General features: G+C 42.4%; 1 protein-coding gene across 2 annotated transcripts in view; it reads right to left on the reverse strand.

The window, feature by feature from the left end:
• Positions 1–20302, reverse strand: part of LOC137876311 (ephrin type-B receptor 4a-like) — a 34685-nt gene extending 14383 nt beyond the window's left edge. For both annotated transcript variants that reach the window (XM_068715775.1, XM_068715774.1), the window contains exons 1-3: positions 19358–20302; positions 2534–2604; positions 278–559 (exon numbers count right to left, since the gene is read on the reverse strand). In XM_068715775.1, the coding sequence (XP_068571876.1) occupies positions 278–559; positions 2534–2604; positions 19358–19436 (432 nt within the window). In that variant the 5' untranslated portion in view covers positions 19437–20302. The remainder of the gene's footprint in view (positions 1–277; positions 560–2533; positions 2605–19357) is intronic.
• Between the last annotated feature and the right edge of the window lie 605 nt (positions 20303–20907).

Genomic DNA, 20907 nt, shown 5'->3' on the forward strand with positions numbered 1-20907 from the left:
TTGGAGCCTTATAGTTAATTATGTTCTCAGACGTGAAGAAGTTCCTCCAGAGCAAAATAAAACATTATAAAGTTGTTCTCACGGGCTCATCGATACTAACCGTGGCAATTAAACTGATCTTCATAAGTAAAAGATGTGGAGTAACTCTATAATGCAGATGTTTAATGTGTTAAAAGTTAATAAAAATATATAATTTTAACAACCACAGAGAGAAAAGCTGTCCTTTGATAAGAACGACTGATTGACATAAACCATCGGAGGGCGGGCGTGGACGTACCTTGGTGTACGGGTTCTCCATCCAGGGCGGGTAAGAGGACGTGGCCTCGTTGGAGTCGGCCTGGTAATAGTACAGGTTGAAGGTCTCCTTACAGCTGCGGTGGTGGGTGCTCCTGGAGGAACACTCCATCATGGTGAATCGCAGCTCCACGTAAGCCTGAGACGCTCCTCGTCGCTGGATGAAGCCGCTGCGCAGCCAATGGCTGGATGAGCTGTCGGTCTGACAGATCTGGTAGATCCTCACGCTGTTGTTCTCCTCATCTAAACCGCTTAGTTCCTCCCACTGAGAAACAAAAAAACAGAAGAGGAGAACAAAGAGTTGTCAAAGGTTGCAAGTTAAAATGACATCTGACCCAGAAAAACCTGTGAACATTTTAATTCTCCTGGAGAGACTTTCACTAGGGTCTTTAAAAAATTCATCACATTAAAAGCCCTATTCATCATAATAACGCTGCGACTCTTTGTTGGCCCTCTGCTGTACTGCACCTGTCAGAGGCCTGAGGGACAGATCTGGCCTGCTGTGGATTTAGATCCAGCCCAAATTTGACTCTGAGTTGTTAAATCATTCGTCCTGCTGAGCTGCAGCCCAGCAAGGGGGGAATCCAAGTCTCACTTGTCAAACAGAGCACACTGCTGCACACAGCATCCGAGACAGACACAGATTTCACCCTTCAAACACACTTTTAGACTAAAATACAAGAATACAGAGGGGGATATCACAGATATACGTATGAAGCGAAATCCCTCCACAGAAATCTACATTTGTTGGGGAGCCAAATGCAACCGCAAAAGAATCTTTAATGTTTGACTTCTGAGTCAACAGCAAACATGTTCACCATCACTATGTTCCCAAGAGCGGGAAACGAGCAAGAAATTAACATACTCAGGGCAGAATTGAGCAGATTTGCTGAACTTGAGGCTCAGAAATTCGGTTATGTAAATATGTAAATCTTCAAAATCCATTTGCAGATGATGTGTTGAGTGAGGCAGAATACTGGTCTGAATGAATTACAGTGCAGCAGAGCACTGAGAGCCAGGTTTGAATCACTCGGAGGAGAGAATTTCCCTTTTAATTCCAAAAAAATAAATACTATGGACTTTGGCAGCACATGTTTCTGTGAACAAAATGCTTTCTGTGATGAAGATGTACAAAATATCCCACAGGGCTCGTCTGGATTTGACATAAATCATTTAAAGAAATTGTTAAAAGTCGATTTTTGAAAGCAAAATCACAGAGATGTGCAAATTACACAGATCCACTACATATGTTTGACATTCCTCTCAGTACAAAGCATACTGGAGGTCCGAGCGAAGTAAATGTGTTTTATACAGAAAACATTCAACCTGTGCCGATACTCGAAACAGGGTTGAGCCTTTGTTATTGCTGTTCACACAAGATTTGAGTCTGTAATTGAAGATCAATACACATCACTGTTAGACTACCAAATTACATTGATGATTTATATTTTAGGTTTAACATGAATATTAGCATTATTGTGGTTCCCCGTAATAAGTTTGTGCCACAACTAACATTTAACAATGATGTTTAAGTTTCTGAAGTTGAGAGTATCATAATCCTTTAATGCTGAAAATAAATAACCATATATTAACTGTTTTATATCTGTAATTCTGATGCAGACGGCTCACGACATCTCCCTGTCATTACCGACTAAATCACTGTTTTATACTCTTTACTGTTAAAAAACACAAAAACAATATTTTTGACAATGTGAAGCTTTTGATGAACAGCTTCAAATGATAACGGCTGTGCAAACTATTTAGAGACTGTCGGCGTGTTTTGCTTTGCATCTTAATCAAACGCGGAGACACATTTGTTGAGTGTTTCTGTCTGGTTTTAGAAACCTCCTCGCCAGCGTCGCTGTAACCATTTTCCTTCTGAGGAATCAGCGAGTCGAGCGGTTTGGGTCACTGATGCTGTTGGCAAAAAAATACCCTCATAACCACTCCTCGGTTGATCAAATTACAAATATGTCATTCTCTGGCAGCGGTATTCAAAACTGTGGGCAGCCAGTAACTTCAACTCCAAGGTTGATGGGATATATCAAAGCATCTGCTTTCAATGTACTTTGAATCCCACATTCACTCTGGCGTTTCCTTTATTCCGTCAGTTACCTGCCATATAAGGAGCTCTTTTATAGCCAAAGTAACAAAGGAACAGCTGGAAGCCAAAAATCCCCAGTCACCACAAAGTCTGTGTTAGTAATACAGATAACATAGTGGAGCTGGGGTTACATACCGCGGGTTTGGCATGTGAGAAGATGGTCCATTTGAGATCAGAAGTCTCCGTCTTCGTGTTCATCAGGACCTCTGTGTGGAAAAAAACCCACAAACAACACAGCGTCACTCACAGCAGGAAATATAAAAAATGACACGTATAGGATTCATTTACATGCAGAGAAACAACACAGGTGACTTTAAAATCAAAGGGGCGAACATATTTCCGAGTCCCGCGTTCCCTGCCAAGTATCGGCTACGGCTTAAAGCGGGATTACGGTAGAAGATGGAGTTTCACCAGTCAATTACATCTACAGAAACATTCCCACTGCCCTCAAAAATGTGTTTCTTCTCATGTTTGGTTTTTATTCCCCCGGCGTCCCTTGTGTTCCCGGCAACACGCCATGCCTGTGGTCACACTAAACCTGCTGCGAAGAGTCCGGAGAGTAGTCGGGACAAGTAGTTGGGACGGGAGAACACAGATACCCACTCACAGACATCCCAATGTAAAGATTTAAGCCCTTCCAGTCACGATCTGTGATTACAATAGAATTGATTTTCTTTTCTAATCTTTTGAGGGGCAGGCTGCCAGCTCACAAACAATCGGAGCAGTTCCGCTATGATTCAGTATCACAATAAAAATCCAGGGCCTGAACCGCATGCGACTCGCTGCAGAGTGAGCTCTTCTTTTTCATGTGAGGGCATCTTTCTCCCCCAGCTGTCTCGGCAGATTGTCTCTGCTGAGTTGTGACTAGTATTCATGCTGATGGGATGAGGTTTCTGTCACAGACCGGGTTTTTAGAGCACCTACGTGTTCCCCACAGAAGCTCATCTCAAGGGTGAGGCCGTTTGGTTTTTTACCAATAAACAGGATTTAATGCGGCTCTCCTGTGTGCCACCATCAAGGCGAGCACTTGCATGAAAATGGATGCTGGAGGAAATGGGGGTTTCAGTGTGAGCTTATCATTGGGGTTATTAAGATGTTTTGTTGAATTAGGCTCCCAATATAAGTCTCAACAGTAAAGTCTGGCATCCAATACCCTCAGTATTACACACTCTACACACACACACACACACACACACACACACACACACACACACACACACACACACACACACACACACACACACACACACACACACACACACACACACACACACACACGAAGACAACACTACATCTGCGCTGGCATTTAAAACAACTCTTTTTCCAGTTTTCTTTTATGGTTTTCATTTTCCACAGATTTAGTTTCGACATATTTATTTAAGTCTTAGTACATTTCTTTTTATTGATTTGAGTAATAATGCTTCATAGAAATAAAACAATGCCTGCAATACACTAAAAACATATTTTGGAATACTATTGAGCTTTTAATAAGATTGTTCTTATTCTTATTAGTCATAAGAAAAATGTATCCCTCTGAATTCTGGAAGAAACTGTTTAAGATGTGTTGTTTCCACTTCCTACTTCAACATGTTGCTTTATTGTGCAAAACATCGAAGCTGAATACAAGAGCAAATCAATAGAAATCTAATTTAACACACAGATTCAGTGATTCCATCTGTATTCAGCAGACTGTTGCTCTCTAATGTTACTTCTTCTATTGCTTTACAGGTGTAAGATCTGATATATGGATCATTTCAAGCTGCTGTTGGGTGGGATGGCGTACTCCACTATATCTATTACATAGATAATGGTTGTTTGGTGATATTTTAATGCTCTGACTGTTAAATACAGCTCCTTTAATAACGGCTTTTGGTTTACATTTTCAACACCTCAACTAGAAATGTATGTTTCTTATTGTCTGGCTCTTCATTTTGTGATTAATCCGTTAATGAATTGATTGACTAATACAAAACAAAGCAGCTTCTCAAATGTGAGAAGTTTCTCATTTCCTCTGATATCGTTGTGGATTGAACATATTTGGGCATAAAAAATTCATTAGTTGCTGCCCTCGAGTCAAGAAAAATACCTCCATCTAACAGATTTTGTCAGCACATCTCCCATAGTTTGATGCCCGCTAGTGTCAATGTGAGAAAATATGCTGCCGGATTCATAAAAAAAACATCCTTCCAAGTGACTATCACTCTCTGTTCAATAACTGATTACAGTCAGCTTCCTGTGGAAGACTGTATACAGGAGAAAAGGATGTTTGCAAAAAGCCTTTTACGTAGAAAGAGACGAAGGCAGTCAGGGACTCCTTGTGCTCTATGAATATATTCAAACAGCAACAACACTTGTAGTATTTTACAAAAATAACTGCAACGCCTACAGTTACTAATCTCTGTGAACCTGTGTAAAGTGAGAGGTAATCACGTTCACCACTTAGCAAACCCACATCCCAATGAAATACACACGAAGGCAAAACAAAAACTCGGATATAAAGCAGAGTCTGACTGGCGCTTCCTTCTGAGACGAATGTTTCGGCTGACTCCATTGTTTAACACTTTAATGACGGTTACAGATCAGACACTGCGGACAAGCTCGGCCTATTCAGGGTGGACTGTTGAAAGAACGGTCTCTTTAGTCCTTCCACACTTAAAAAGTGAATGTAAAGGGATATGTGGATATTCTGGTAAATCAGTGTGCTGTTCCACTCTGCTTAATGGAGGTGATAAACTTCTTTATTTCTCTCTCTTTTTTAAATGAATTATCCTACATCCCACAGTCTGAAGTTCCAAAGTTCTATAAAAATATACTGCTCCACTGCTTTTCTTACTTTAGATTAAAACGCATGTTAAAACTGCAACACATGAACATTTGAATACAGAACGATTAACGGTAAATGAGCAAGTGGAAAACGTCTAGTGTCACCTATAAATATCTGACTCCTAATATCCTCATTTTTCCATAATGATCTCGATGATCACTCGATCACGCCCACTGCTGCTCACATCATGGCTCCTGCTAATTTAATACATAACCTCAGTGAACACACACACACACACACACACACACACACACACACACACACACACACAGAATTCATAATTGAAATCTTTCTTTTAGCATTGAAAGCGTAATTTTCTCGTTCCCGTCACCTGGCTGACCAGAACATGACGTCACTAGTTGTCACTGTTGCAAATGCAGCAGTTTCATCATCACACCGCACCCGAGAGGTAAACGCAACTGCAATCAATTATTTACTACCAGTTTCTCTTTTACAGTCTATTTATTTGACTCTCTCTATTTAAACTCCTCGTAAAGAAACCCATACATGCCTCTCTCCCTCTTCCGCAGAAGCCCACCGGCTCTACGACAACAATCTGAGGCGATAAAGTGGAAGAAAGGGAAGAGGAGAGAGGTGGGTGAGGAGGATAATTGGATGACAAAGTTCAGGTCGGTGTTTTCCACGCATCTCGTCTAACTCCAGTTCACTCCAGCATAATTAAAAAAAAACACATTCATAACACTCAGGCTGTCTCCATCTATGCACATCTACCTCTTTCATATGCTGATTATGTTTTCTTTTGAAGGAATGGAAAAGAAACACCACCCCCCCCCCGACATGATAATCACTGTTTATCCCTGCTCCATCATTAAGGTTTATGAGACAGGATGTGTGAGCGTGAGTGTTTCGATGAGATGGTGAGTGTTTCTATTATGTGCATGCACGGACTTGCCTTTCACTGAAGTAGGCTCAGACCTAAGCCCCGTTAGAGGAAGCTGGCGTTTCCCCTACAATTTTTACAGCAGCGGCGGCCACCCACTGCCGGAAAATTGCCCCCGAGTGTTAGAAAAATGTACGAACAATGAAGATTCGTCATCCGGCCAGATTTAACACCCAAAACAAACAATTGTACAGTAATTACAGTACAATCGTCCACATTATGCGACAGTGAACACATCTAAACTGATACTGGTGCTGGCAAGAAGACTTAAACGGATTTATGGAAACATTTAAAACAAATATATTAGTAGACATTATAAGACTTTTTACTCCAGGTAGAGACACTGAGAGGCAGGTTTGACAGATCAGAATTAGCATGGTATAGTTTATGTTCTAATAAACAAACCGTGTCGGGAAAACAGAGGCATGGGGAAGGTATAGGGTTTTCTGTATGAAAGGCAGACAACAATAGAGGGTGTTTTCTTTTGAAATGTAAAACCTGACCCTGTATTTTTCACAAAGGGGGACTACATGGCAAATATTACACCCTGGTTTTCTATAGGCTTGTCTTCAGGCTTCAGACCGAAGCTCAAACTGGAGAGCAGGACCCCATTTGCATTGAATCCCGTTGTTCACCTCTGTGTTCGTGTCTTTCCCCGCGTACCCTTTCCTCTCTTATTTTACGCTTTCCTGCGAGGCTCTGGTGTGTGATCGGGAAATTATAGGCCTACGAACATTTGCCCCGCTTCAGCTACAATTAGACCTCATTTTAATTAAAGAAACAGAGTGCCTATTACCCTCAAACACCTAGAGAAATGGAGATGGAGGGGAAGAACGGGGATAATGAAAAAGAGGGAAAGTGAGAGGGGAAGAGATGTTAAAAGATGAATGAAAAACTAGACGTGCCCGTCAGTGTGTTTGGCCAAAACTACAGCTGCGTTTATCGAGCTGCTCGCTCTCAGTGTCATCTTTCATCTAAATTTTTCTTTTGGTCAGCTGACATGAAGCCATGACAGGCTGATAACTTGGAATCATTATAATGTATTTCTGTACGCTGCAGGCTTTCCTTTTACATCTTCCCAACATACAATGAAACCATTGACATGGACCACATGGGTAGCTTAATTGTTAAGACAAAAAACAAACATTATTTTTGTCAGTAAAATACATTGCAGAATTTTTTCCCCCATAAAATAATTTTATTTAATACAAGACACAAAAGTGAAATGGATAATGAAATGCTGAGCAAAGAGATCTCGTCTGCTTGCATAACATTTGTTTGGTGGTTTGGGACGAGACGCTGCTCCATATGACACGTCTTGATAGCAGAGTTACTGTCCTGCAGGTAGAACTCAAAACCTCATGTGTTTCGGGTGGAAACTGCTACCACATGTTTGAAAATATCCAAAGCCTGAAATCAGACCTGCTTATGGGATGTTCTGGTGCCTCGGGCAATTTAATACCTTACATGTTTCGCATTTAAATGAAAGGAATACCAAAAGTTGGAGGAGAATACCACTATGTCTGTGCCGTTAGCTTATAGCGCACAGACTGGAAACAGCTTGCCTGGGTTTGTTCCAGTCTTTCTAAGCTAAGCTAAGCTAACTGGTTGTAGCTTCATAGTCATCACACAGACATGAGTAGTTTTCTCTAACTCTAAGGAAGACTTAAAAGAGTATTTCCCAATATGTTTAATGATTTTTTTTTTTTTTAAATCCCCCATTTTGGTTATTTTTACTCCATTCATACATGATTAACAGGTAAAGTTAACGAGGTTGTCTCCATTAACGTTAGCTTGATGGATTACAGCTGCTACTAGAAAAGTCGGTGAAGTTTGTTTTGTTCGTTGGGAGCATTCAAATCATTTCTAAATAAATGATCACTTTCATTATATAATTGGAGCGATTGTCCTCCAGGTATTATTGAGCACATGTCACAAAGAATATCGTTGGTTAATCTTTAAAAATGCTAATTTTGAACGCCCTTGGAACCCGGGTTATCTACCACAGTGCACATGCAAAATGCAAATGGTAAAAAAAGATTTCCCTTCACAGGCGTTCCAGCGTTGTTTATGTGAGTGTAGGTCAGTGTGTGCACGTGAACATAACAACTTATGCGCCGAGTGTGTGTGTGTGTGAGCCCTGTTTGTGTGTCTTCGACAAGAGTTGTGTCTACTGAGATCAGGCCTCAGCTTCCTGTAGTTCCCCCTTCCTGTCTCCTGGTCTGGTTGGAAGGGTGGGTGTGTGGGTGTGTGTGTGTGTGTGTGTGTGTGTGTGTGTGTGTGTGTGTGTGTGTGTGTGTGTGCGGGGGGGGGGGGGGGGAGACATCACTCACTGTTTAACCCCACGTCTACTGTTTGACAAAAACCTCTGGCGACACGTGCAGATGAGCTCAGCTACTGTAAGTGTGAGTCGTGGAGTAGTGAGATGAAAGAGGGGGGGATGTGAGACAAAGAGAAAGTGTTAATGTTTGACACTTTGTCCTTTCTTGTCTTTAGGGACGCATTTCAATACGTGTTGTGGTTGGTCTCTGTCCCAGGACAGCATGTGACCTAGTTAGAGAGGGAGCTTCATGGACGGAAACCAAAGATGCGACAATGCCGAGTATGAAACCGACGGTCTCAAAGCACTGAGGATTAAGTACAGGTCTTCAGGGGTTCACCGGACAGAATCATTACATTAATCATTTCCAGTTAAACATGTGTTTTCCCCCCAATCAATCCCAGAGTTCTTTAGCTAATAATAAATTCACGACAACGCGGAAGCTCTTTTGATTTCTAGTCGTTTGTCCGCCGAGCATATGTTCTCATCCCCGGGCAAATCCCCTTTTCTAATTGTGAATATACATCTGCGCATCACAAGGTAAGGATTTCACAAAAAGTTTCTCTCCGGTGTTGGAACACAAAACAAATGTAAAGTGGAGGGAAAAAGCTGTTGCATTATTCAAGGCGCACAAGTTCAAAGTGAATATTTACTCTAATCACAGAGGCATAAAAACGTTTTGACCCTCACAGGAAATGGGAGGTTGAGGTTAAGAGGATATGAGACACCGACTTGGTTCTGGTGTTGTTTTATATAACGCTTGCCTGCGAGTAATGAGTCTTGACCCATGGTGTCAACTGCAGAACATCACTTGTGCATCTTGGACTCAAACAGACCTTCGTCCCTCGGACAAACACAATCCACACAGCTGTGAGGCCAGAGATACTCCCAAAGAGACTGCAACGTTTTCTCCAGAGAGGTCACATCTATGACGGTTTGACAATATATTACAGGGTTTGCTGTTGGACGTGTGCCCAACAGGAACCTACTAATATTGGCAAGAAGTAAAAGCAATAGATTTTAACATTTAATTCAGACGAAAGAAGAAAAAAAAAAACCGACTTCTTTTTTTCTTCTGTTTAAATCGTTCACAACTCACTTGACACATTTAAGAACTCCCGAGCTTTAAACACATAATTCGCTGCACTATTTCTCAAACAGTGTGATTGATTAAATTGCTAAGCGTTACAGCATATTTCAGCTACTTTGGAATATTGATCCGCCACTGAGTGAATTCACCTCCCGCTACTTCCAATTATGGGCAGCACTCTCTGAAACCCCCTCTTCAAAAATAACCCGACTCTGTGAAAAACTGAAAGCCTTCTTGAGAACATTGTTGCAGGCTACACCAACTCCCTGGTGGTTTCCTGATACAGAATCCTATAACAGGAGGAATGAATTACAAAGGAAAAGTTTAAAGCACTTTTTATCAACTCAGTATATTTCGGGAGGGTGTACTGCACATTTTAAGACCTCTGAATTTTCTACAAACCATGTCGTCTTTAAATAAAGAATACTAAAAGGTAAAAAGAGTTTTAAAAATAAAGCAGCGCAAAAACCCAAGGCTATTACGTTTACTATCATGCATGACGAAAAAAACAACATAACATCTTAACATCTGAGAGTCTGGAACCAGGAGGTGTTTAGCATTTGTGCTTTTTAGTTGCTCTACTATTGGTTGCAGATCTATCCATGAAATTCTCCTCTCCTACGTTTTTCATTCCTCTCCTATTGTTTACATTAATTCTCTCTCTTTTCTCGTCATCCATTCTTTTTTCACCTTAAATTCCCTTTCTCAGATGACAACGATAAGAATCCACATGCTCCCGAACTGAACTCTGTCAACTAAAAGCCTAAAGTGTGAAACTAGCTAAATATACAAAGATATTCAAGTTTCCCCACAATGTCTGATTGTATCTAGTTTAATTTCATACACTAAATCCTACCTGCTGCTGTATTATAGGAGGAGGAAAGTTCCCTCAAAATGTGCGTCACACATGTATCGATTAGTGTAGCCACACACATTTATATTTGTCTTCATGTACATAGTAACTCTGCTGGAGTCTGACTGAATTAAGGGAATATACCCTACTTCTAAAATATCATTTTATTTAATTAAAAAAAAATATATATATACATATATAGCCGGTGAAAACATGGGGGGACAAGGAATTTTTATGAGCATGTCCCACCTTTTAATCTTTCAAACTTGTGCTGTAATTGCCTCTGGGCTTTAAAAAAAGGTGTATAGTTTCTTTTCATAGACCTTGATAAGGCAAGTGCCTTAGTTAAAAGATGTGGGCTGCACAACACATTTTAGCACTTCAGTCTTTTCAAAAGACACTTTTTGTGATCACGGCCGTCAGAGGCATGATTGCTTTGGTAAAAGGTTTTTACTTTGTTAGATGTTGTCAAAGGCTACAGTCTGTGACACTGCGGAGTAGAAGAGAAAATGAGCTAAACAGAAACTCAATGCCATACTCATCTACTTAGAAAGGATGTTTAGATTGGGAAATGGTACTCATTTAGTAATACAATTTAAAGATCATCCATCATCCACGGCAGAAAAGAACACACAACCAAATTCACTTCCCTGCTGTGCCAATAGACTGTATGTAAGAAGTGGATGTAGTCAATGTGACGTCACCAATTTGTATGTTGACTAACGCTTCGAAGCCTTGAATACGTCTTTTTGGTCGTCGCCATCTTGGTTTTTTGCAACCAGAAGTGACGCAAGAGGGTGGTGCCAAGTACAACATACAACTCTGAAAAATACATTTTGAGGCCTCCAAAAAAGGTTAAAATTAACTTTTATAAACAGAAAACACACCGTGAAAGGGTTCAAGTTGTAAGACGACCAGACAACTTACAGTTAGCGACCTGTCAATCACAAGGTAGCCCCGCCCTAAAGCATACCCTGCTTTCCTCTAAATGGGACCATAAGTTACTAAATGAACATCATCCTGTAGTGAAGAACACTTGAAACCAGAGATTGAGAGCATAAACTGATGTTTACAATGTTTACTGAAGGGAGAAATAGGGTCATTCTCCCATAGACAATGGGACAGATAATACAATTATTTTTGCAACCAGTGAAAGAATGCAAGTTTAAGGCACTACAGCATTGGCTTCACTTCTGTGGCCGTGAGCTATCATAAATCCTCAGTCTGAAGTCAGAACTGCCCTCTACAAACCAACTAGCCGCAAGTTGTTATCTCCTTTATGGAAGGCTTGGAGGCAGCTGATCGTCTGCGCTGAGCTGTGTCATCACAGCCGAAGCGCCATGAGAAAGTGCAGGTTATGTGTTTGCCTTGAAACACTTTCTCGTTCGCCTCGTCTTCTCCCGTCCACGGGGGAGGCCTGAGGTCAGGGTCAGTCATAGACTGGCACCCCTACAGGGTGGACACTTCAGAGACACGCGGCGCTGAAATCTGGGATGATCTTCCTAACCAGCGGGAGACTCTGCCACCCCCGTGATTGCACCGTCTTCCAATAATTGGACGTGATAGTTGGCCAGATACTACCGGTACAGATGAATTATTAGCATGTCTGTATCTTATGTCATTTAATCATGAACAGAAAAGACTGGGATCTATTCCAAAATGTTGTAACGTGTGTTCACTCACAGGGCTGGAATGATATATTATCCTATAGAGTTGCAGCAGCAAAATGAACTTCCATTTGTTAGAGTGAAAAAAACAGGGAAATATGAGCCTTTATAAACTAACATATGACAGGTGGTGACCTATCTTATTTCATATCTGGCTTGATGAAAAACCCACATAGCTCCATCTACTGCTGTGATGCATCTAACAAACTCTCAGTGAGCCCCAAAAATGTCTACTGCTGTTCTTTTAACACAGTAGTGGTATCAAAGCCTTTACTAAAGCAGAATCTACAATTCATTTTGGGGGGGGGGGGGGGAATAAATCTTGCAGAAGAAAACGCTCACACACACACACACACACACACACACACACACACACACACACACACACACAGAGCTTTCAGTGACTAATCTGCAGTGGGAGGTGGACAGCTTGAAGCTAACATTGCAGACTCCAGCTAAATAAACCATCTAAGGATTGACACATCTAAGTCGAGATACAAGAAAAACAGACTCTCTGTGAGGATCTTCTCTTGTATCTTGACACATCACCCTTTTTTTTCCATATCCAAACATCAACAGACACACTGAGTAAATTCTCTTCATCGGTCTGTGCGTTGCTCCTCCGAGCCTGCGATTGGATGTCTGCGCGGTGGTGACCGACATATAACTAAAATAAAGATGGATTCATCTCTTGGCCATTTGTTAGAGGACAAAGAGCATCATGTTTCCAGCGAGGGGTGAACTCAGTAGTTCAGAAACTGAATTTGACAACCGACAATATCTGTAAAAAAATGGGCCGAGTTTAATAATACAACGACTCTTCTTCAAATGAATGGATAGAGTTGAGCTGAGAAAGAAAATCGGTTATTATTGAAGCAATGGTGATGTGCAAGAACATGAGGGGAAGAACAGTTTGTGTGCAGCAACCCTTCAAAAATAAGACACCAAAGCTGCCAAAAGAAGGTGTTTTAATGCTTCTTTAACTGAACTGACCCACTCCTATTTGGAGCACGACTCCCTCTTAAAGCTGTTTGCGGTGAGCAGGTCTGTAGGAGGGCAGCTAGCGCACAGGAATGTGTCTGCTATGCCGCTGGTTCAGGGCGGTATATGAAAGCAGGCCCTGGGAGACACACGCTGAAGCCGTGTGCATGCATGAAGGCGGAAGCAAAAAATATGCACGCAGGTCTCCAGGTTGATGTCGAACCAAGTGAATTCCATTTTGACTTAAAAACGGGCATATCAAGCACCAGATGTAGGTCAACCTCTGACGCAGTGAGAAAAAATATCCCAGACTAAAAATCGAATCGAGCCTACTGACGGTGCATGCTTCAAGCTGAGACATCTTGACATCAAGGTTGCTATTTTTTTTAATCAATTCTTGAAAACACCCCCCCCCCCAAGATTTAATTCTATTTTTGAATGTAACGACAAAAAACACCACAAGACGACAACGTAGAAAATGCCTCACAATGGATTTTTTTTTGCTGCACAATGCTCGGCGGGCCTCTCACAGCTGTGATTAGTGTGTAAGATAAACGAGAGTGATGGACCCGAGATAAATAGCTTCTTCTTCTCAGCGTAATTAAAGGCCTTTTTAATCCCCTTTTGTCATAATCACATATTCATCCCATCACATATATATATCTCACATATCTGGCCTCAGGTGTGCGTGATTACAGACTGCAAATAGGCAATATACATACTTTGCTCATTACGACGTGCACATCCCCCCCCCTTTGCACTTGCTCTTTTCCATTTCGTCGACTCATGCCGGTCTCCCCAGCTCTCCTTGACTCACTTCAAAGAGAACCCCCCCCCCCCCCCCCCCCCCCCAATCCCTCTAAAAAAAAGTGCCATTCTCCTTGGTGCTTATGGCTGATAGGCTGTGGCCTCATTCCCTCTCTGCTGCAGCCTGTCCCCATTGTGTCCCACTCTCAGAGAGGAGCGTGTGGGTGGAGGACAGACTGGCTCTCCAAAGAGAATGCCTGACATGGATGTATGGGCTGGGAGTGTATCCTCTCGGCCGAGCTAAAATATCATCCACCTGCAATTCCCGGCTGCCATATGCATCCTTCACAGCGAGAAGGGGGGGGGGGGGGTGAGAGAGAGAGGGACACGGACTGAGAGTACTTGTGGCACTCGGATGCCTGTTTAACTCTTGAGGAAGCTAATCATCGGATTGAGGTGCTGAGGATGATGGGCTACAGGCTTTCAGAGAGGGGGAGGGGAAGGGGTTGCTTTAAATGCAAATCCCTTTTCTTATAAAAATCGGTTCCGTTTAAAAGGATTTCTGGGAAACGATCCACATTTCCACGGCAGGGGAGACAGTCGGCAAGAGAAAAACAGCATAGCACCAGTCAAACATCAAGGAGACAGAGGACGTGGAGAGAGTAGCAAAAGAAAAGGCTACATGTCTGTGAAAAGAAGGGGTTTGAGGCTCAAGTGAGGCCTCTTAGATAAAAAAAACACACATCCTTTCTGCGTTTGAGACACTTTGTGAGTTTTAGTTTAGACTGAGAAGCATTAAGCTATTCATCATGCTAGTTGTGTCACGAAGAAGGGGGGGGGGGGGGGGGGGGGAGAATAAAGAGACTGTGTGGGAGATGGGAGAATATTTTAGTTTTTAGAGGGTTGATGTCAATCTTTGCTTCCACTGAAAGCGATCCATCAGCAGATTACATAAATATGAGCCGTGAATGTTTTCATTCCATATAAAGACGCCCGTCACGTGTTGTTTGGCCGACTGGATGTAAAGCAACTGGTGAGTGTCGCAGTATGTGTTTGAAGCAACATGCAGATGTTTCCATCCAACCACTACCAATCAACAGCATTGCACAATATGAACAGAGTGCTTTTTTTTTTTTTTTTTGGAGCATCTATTGTCAACCCACTCACATTAGAGTGTGGAGATATATCCGCTTTTATCTTTTTTGTTACCGCATCAAATATGTATTGATGCATCATTTTTAATTTACAGAATGTTTTAAATCATGGAACTCTAATTGAAATGTGAATTTATTACTCTAGTTGTCTCATTACTCCCACTTGCCGCCGCCCCCCCCGGTGCATCTACTTGTAGCTGTGTGTGAGCTCATTGTTCAGGACGGAGGCAGCACGTGTCAGAACAAAAGATGTGAATGTCAACTCTTTTGTTTAGGGTTGCTTTGGTTTGGAAGGGGGGGTGATATGGAACGAAACAACTGCTGTGTGTGTTTGTGTGTGTGTGTGTGTGTGTGTGTGTGTGTGTGTGTGTGTGTGTGTAAAGTTTGCAGGAGACAGGATGACACTTCCTCTTTCCATCGGCAGAGGCTAAAAAAAAGTGCTGATGATGTTTTTCACCCCCCAACAACAAGTCGGGCTTCTGCTTAACAAATCACACTGGCAGCTGCACTCTCTTGTTGCATTATGTGGAGAGATGATTTGTAAATGGAGGGAGGTAACAGCTGCAGTAACATACCATACTGCAGAAGCAGGAGATTGCTCGTATGGAAAGATGGATTTACAACGCTGTAATAAAAAAAAGGTACGCACTAAGTACAAGCCTCCCAGACAAAAAATAATCCATTTTGCTAAAGAGACACCGCCTTCACTTGATGTTCAGCAGTCAATCACACATCAACTCCAGAACCCCAGATATTTCTCCGCCACAATGGATCATCAAGTCAAGTTGCATGAACGCGAGTAACAGGAACCCTATAGTGCATTTCAATCCACCTGATTTTATGCACATTTTTTATTTGCACATCCAAAAACCCGAGCAGGGTTGTTGTTGTAATACCACAAAAAGTTTTTTTACTTGACTGAGGTGGTAAAAAAAATGCAATGGAAACACACTCAACAGATTAATCTTGACGAACAGGAAGCATGTGACGTATTTGTCACCGAGGCTTCCACTCCAATGTCGACAGATGAAAACATCAATTCAGTGCGGAGCAATCAGGAGACTGTAACCTTCCTCAAATTAATAGATGAAAGAAACATAAAAGCTACATTTCCTCCACATTTTCCATTTCCGTTTTCTTTGCTTGGGCTTTCATGGCTCTCTTTGAATGTTGTCACCTCGTTGCGTCCTCTTCTTCTGAAACTATTAATTGCAATCGACGTGAGAATTGGCACCACCAGCTGTTTTTCTTAACGCAAACAGTATTTGCATAACAGTCGTGGATAGAAACTCGCATTCAGTTGCTTTTCCTTTCACAGATTTTCTAGAAATTCAGTTGAGATTTGCACTACATTTGGATGTAAACTTGTCTATTGATATCGAGAGTGACTGTCTACACAAAGCTGCTACACTTCAGATGATCACACAGGTACTTCAGTAGCACGAGCTCTCAAAAAACGCCTCCAAGCCACGGAAATTAAACAGGACAGACTACAATGTGTCGGGCCACCAGAGTGGAAAATTTGTCCTCCGAGTTTAGACGAGCGCCGACAAGTTTGCATCACTTTCGAAAAAATTATGTTAATATGGTTTCAGCTCTGGACCCGAGCAGGTGGAAAAGACTGCAGTGCTTTTGTCGCTGGCTGCATCTTGCCATCGGTAAGAGAGAGAAACTGTATATGTGCGAGGAATAACGAGGGGCAGAGAGGGAAAACAAAATGGGTACTTTACAGGTTGAGCTTGTGTGTGGGAGGGTAAGGAACATTTAGGACTTACACTCTAATGTCTAATACCTTTCAAAATTGCAGTAGGAATACATTAATCCTGGATACAAAAAAAGCCCTTTTCAGTTTAAGGCTCGTACTTTTTCTGTACATGACACATTTTATATCTGAAAAGCGAGGCACTACTAAACTAGTGTTTGTTTTTTCTCTGTTATGTGTGTGTGCGTGAGTGACAGTGTGTGTGTGTGTGCATCCTCATTACTAATTTCCACCCGAAGCTTGTTATTAATTTCGAGCCAAAGTAATTATCTGATCAAGAGGTCTGTGTTTTAATCTTCACAGAGACAGAAGGAAGAACGATCCCTGCGCTGAACGAGCAAGTGGTGTGTGTAAGTGAGTCATTTATCCTTGAGTTGGAAAGAGGAGGCGAGAGATTTGGCAGCTGTTGAGCCTCATCTATACCCTCCCCATCGGTTCGCTACAGAATTCCCGACTAGATGGGAGAGAACAAGGGGGGAGGACGATCCAGAGTGTGCTGGCACAGAGGACTGGGCCATTAGACGAGACATGGAAACCAGACATCTTGTTCACACTTGGTGAGACACAGATGTTCTGGAGTCAGACAAGCCCTCGGCTCCGTCCTCCACGTCGAGCCCGAGCTGCACCTGTTTGGAACCAGCGTCTTATAACAAGTCGACTATTTCTGATTGACTCAAGGATTCTGCCACCACAAAAAAAAAACCTGCCGGGCATCACTTCCCACGCGTAGATCCGAGGTTAAGCATCTCTTACGTCCCGGAGAATAAAATCTCTGCGTTGAGTCAGAGAGGTGGAGTCCCAGCTGTGGAAGAAGCAATACCGCTCCTCTAATGGCCTGATCCCCGGCTCCCAGAAAACTCTGAGAAAAATGTTTAATGTCTGGGAAAATCCCAAACTTCTCGCCTGAAATACAAAGTCAACAACGCTTTTCACCCGCAACAACTCAAGAACTCTCAGCTGCGGTCATTTTTTACTTCTTCTCTCAATGCTGCAAATCTAAGCTTCTAAACACCCTTCAGGAGACTGCGGGTGAAGTGATGTCACATGATGTGATGCACCCATGTGTTTGTTCAGACTACAGTAGACACCGTACTGCATGTCAACCCCCCCCCCCCAAGAAAGGGCATTCAGTGCCAGCGGATACGTCCAGACTCAGACCAGAAGCAGTTGACAGATTCATGTTCCTGCCACAGAGCATGTGAAGTCATGCATGTTCGCCGTGTTCCTGTTTACAGCAGCTATTGATTGGAATGAACATATTGGGGGGGGGGTCTCATTGTAAAAGAGCCCATTGTTTTTATTTTTTTTAAGTCACAAAACACCTTCCTCATGTAGCAGTATATGTTGGGAACCAGCCAGAGAAATGGCCGCCGTGTCAATGTTTTGTGTTAAGTTAATATTAGCATATGTCTCCATTCTTCGCTCTGTGATGCTAACTAGCGAGGCGAAATCTAGATCTAGAAAACAAGACTTCTTACACCACAATGTCACCCTAAGCAGCCGTAAGCCTGACACAGTGCCGGCCAGAAATAGCTTGATGGAGAATAAAGAGTAGTCTTCACAGGAGCACAACAGCATGCAGCCTACACAGCAGTCAGGTACTTTTAAAAAAAAAACAACTGTGGTTCAACAGCTCTTAAAGAAACCCAGTTGTGATCCTCTAATCCTCAGTCAAACACAGGCCTATTATTTCCACACAAAAAAACATTTTTATATCCAATGTTTTACAGAAATGTTGCCTCGACATCATTCTTAACGAATTGAAATCAGTTCTCAGTTCACTCCACAGCACTGAAACGTCCCTAATAATATCACAAAAAAAGACAGAGACATGGCAGATTAAAAATAATAAGACACCCGGGCCTTCTGGTTGATTCTGATTTGTCAAAGTGGCTCAGTGAGGCTCAGTCTTGCACCCCTGCATTAAGCCAATTATCCACACACTGGCCCTGTTGTTATGCTGATGATGCCGAGCTTTACTCGCCCGACTGTTGGGAAGCATCATTTTCTTTAACTTTATGACAGCTTACGTCACAAAAGTTGATCCAGGACCTGTTAATGTCAAATCTCGATCCAGACTTTATACACAAAGTGTTTGATGTGTTTCCCCACAATAGATCTCTATACATCAACTCACAGAAGATCACATCTGCCCTGTATCATCCTCAGAGCAAGTCTCATTGATTTACGGTGAGCTGGTTACGGGTCCCAAGGGTGCAGCCTGGGGACCTTTGACTCTAAAGGAAAATTAGTGTCTACGTCTTAGAAATGAACTTCCTGAGGATTTCAGGAGAGGAAACCCAGAGTTCTGTTATTTCTTTGACAACACTGGAAGAAACACTTTCAAAATAAAATGCCAGAAGAAGGAGATAAAAAAACAACAACACAATAATATGAACATTAATGCTATGTATGTAACATACATTTTAATTATTGAGATCCTGCATCCTGGCATGATTTATTATTCCCCTGTGATTTAAGTTAAATTCTTGAGTTTATTAGCTTTGAATGCTCTTAAAATTGCTTGTGGTTTTTACTGCACTCTCTTTTTTGGGGGGCCAGGAACAGGATGTAATCCTAATTGGACATCTCACTCAGCCATGTAACCACAGAAAACAAGTCCAGGCAGCATTTGAAGGGGAAAAAAAGTCTAGACTCACCTTCCTCTGCAGAAGCCAGGAGAGTCCAGTCGAGGAAGATGCACCCCAGCAGCACAACGCTCCTGTATGTCAGCTCCATAGTGCTGTTACCAAATGGTTAACAATTAACCTGTTCTCTGTTGTTCCGCTTTGTCTCGAATTAAATATTAAGTGGCACCGGCAGCTCGGCTGTGCACTCACTGGCCACAAACCAGTCCGCATTTAAAGTGGACTTCAGTTCAGAGAGCCTCACACTGTGGTCAAAAACACTGCAGCAAAAAAATAAATAAATTAAAAAACACTTTGGCTAAGTGAAGATTCAGTCGATAGTGAATATAAAGCACGTTTCACTGGTCGCACACAGGCTGGAAACTTCTCTGAATTGTCCAACTTTGTGTTGTGATGAAAGTCTGGATATAAAATACACAACAGTCAGCGTTTCACTTCCTCTCCTAACCTCCTCGGTCCTCTGTCAGCACAGAGGCTGCATGGTCCAAACTTGTTGTGTCCTCGGCTTTAAAAAAGCTCTTTGTGCTCCACGCGACTTCTCCCAATTTCTCCCCCTGGACTCGTTGACCGAGCACAGGCTGAATCCGCAACCAGGGCGCCTCACTGCTTGCGTGTTAGTTGCGGAGATAATCCTCATCACCGGTCGGTTCACACCTACTTCCACATGTTCTCGTCATGTTCGGTAAAACAGTCCAAAAAAAAGTGTGTTGGTGTTTTTTTGTTCTTCCCCTTAAAGCACCAAACAGACTATTTTGCTGCACCCGAAAGGTGGTGGGGGTAACTGTGCAGACACGTCTAGCCCGGCCTGGATTAACAGGGGGGGAAAAGACTGCAACTGGGGTTAAAATGTCTGGTTTGTTCTCTGGATAAGTCCGCAGACTGCACGAACAGCGGACACTAAAAGTTGCGCGCTACAGTAGCTCGTAGGGAGGAGAACTGTGCGCTGGTCAACGAGGACTTCATCTCCGCATCGAACACCGAGTCGAATGGGCACCAGCTAGCTCCGCCCACAGACTGTGGTTTCCATAGCAGCAGAGTCAAATACACGTGATGGCATACAGAGTTTCCGGTAGGCGCCTTCAGAATAAAACCACAAACGTTTGGAAAGAAGCGAAACAAAAATCCCAAATGTAAGAATTAAGGGTGTCTCGGTACAGTTTCACTCTACTTTGCCAATCAATCTTTGTTTTTAAAATCCAGGTGTTGTCTCACCCAAATGTGGTGGGTCTCTTGTTTCTTTCCCCATGCAGCATTAGGTTAGCTGTAAGCTTTTATTTTGACAACAGATTCACACTACTTTGGGTGTTATTTAGACTATTTATGTGTGTCTTGACTCCAAAACAACAATGAGGTCTGTCCTGTCTACAACTAGCCTATTGGCATGCTGGTAACTTGTCATATGGATGAAATCTGCAGGACACTATCTCAATCCAATATTGGCCCAATCCTGTTCCGTACCGGGCATAATTAAATCCCAGTTGGTATGGAAAGCAATTGTGTACGCATTTCCTAATCCTACACACAATCAAGTTAATCTGTACTGAAATACGTTTGGTCCAACA

This window comes from Cebidichthys violaceus, unplaced genomic scaffold, assembly GCF_023349555.1.
Source record: "Cebidichthys violaceus isolate CVI_PGR_0920_01 unplaced genomic scaffold, fCebVio1.0.p SCAF_20, whole genome shotgun sequence".
Taxonomy (NCBI): domain Eukaryota; kingdom Metazoa; phylum Chordata; class Actinopteri; order Perciformes; family Stichaeidae; genus Cebidichthys; species Cebidichthys violaceus.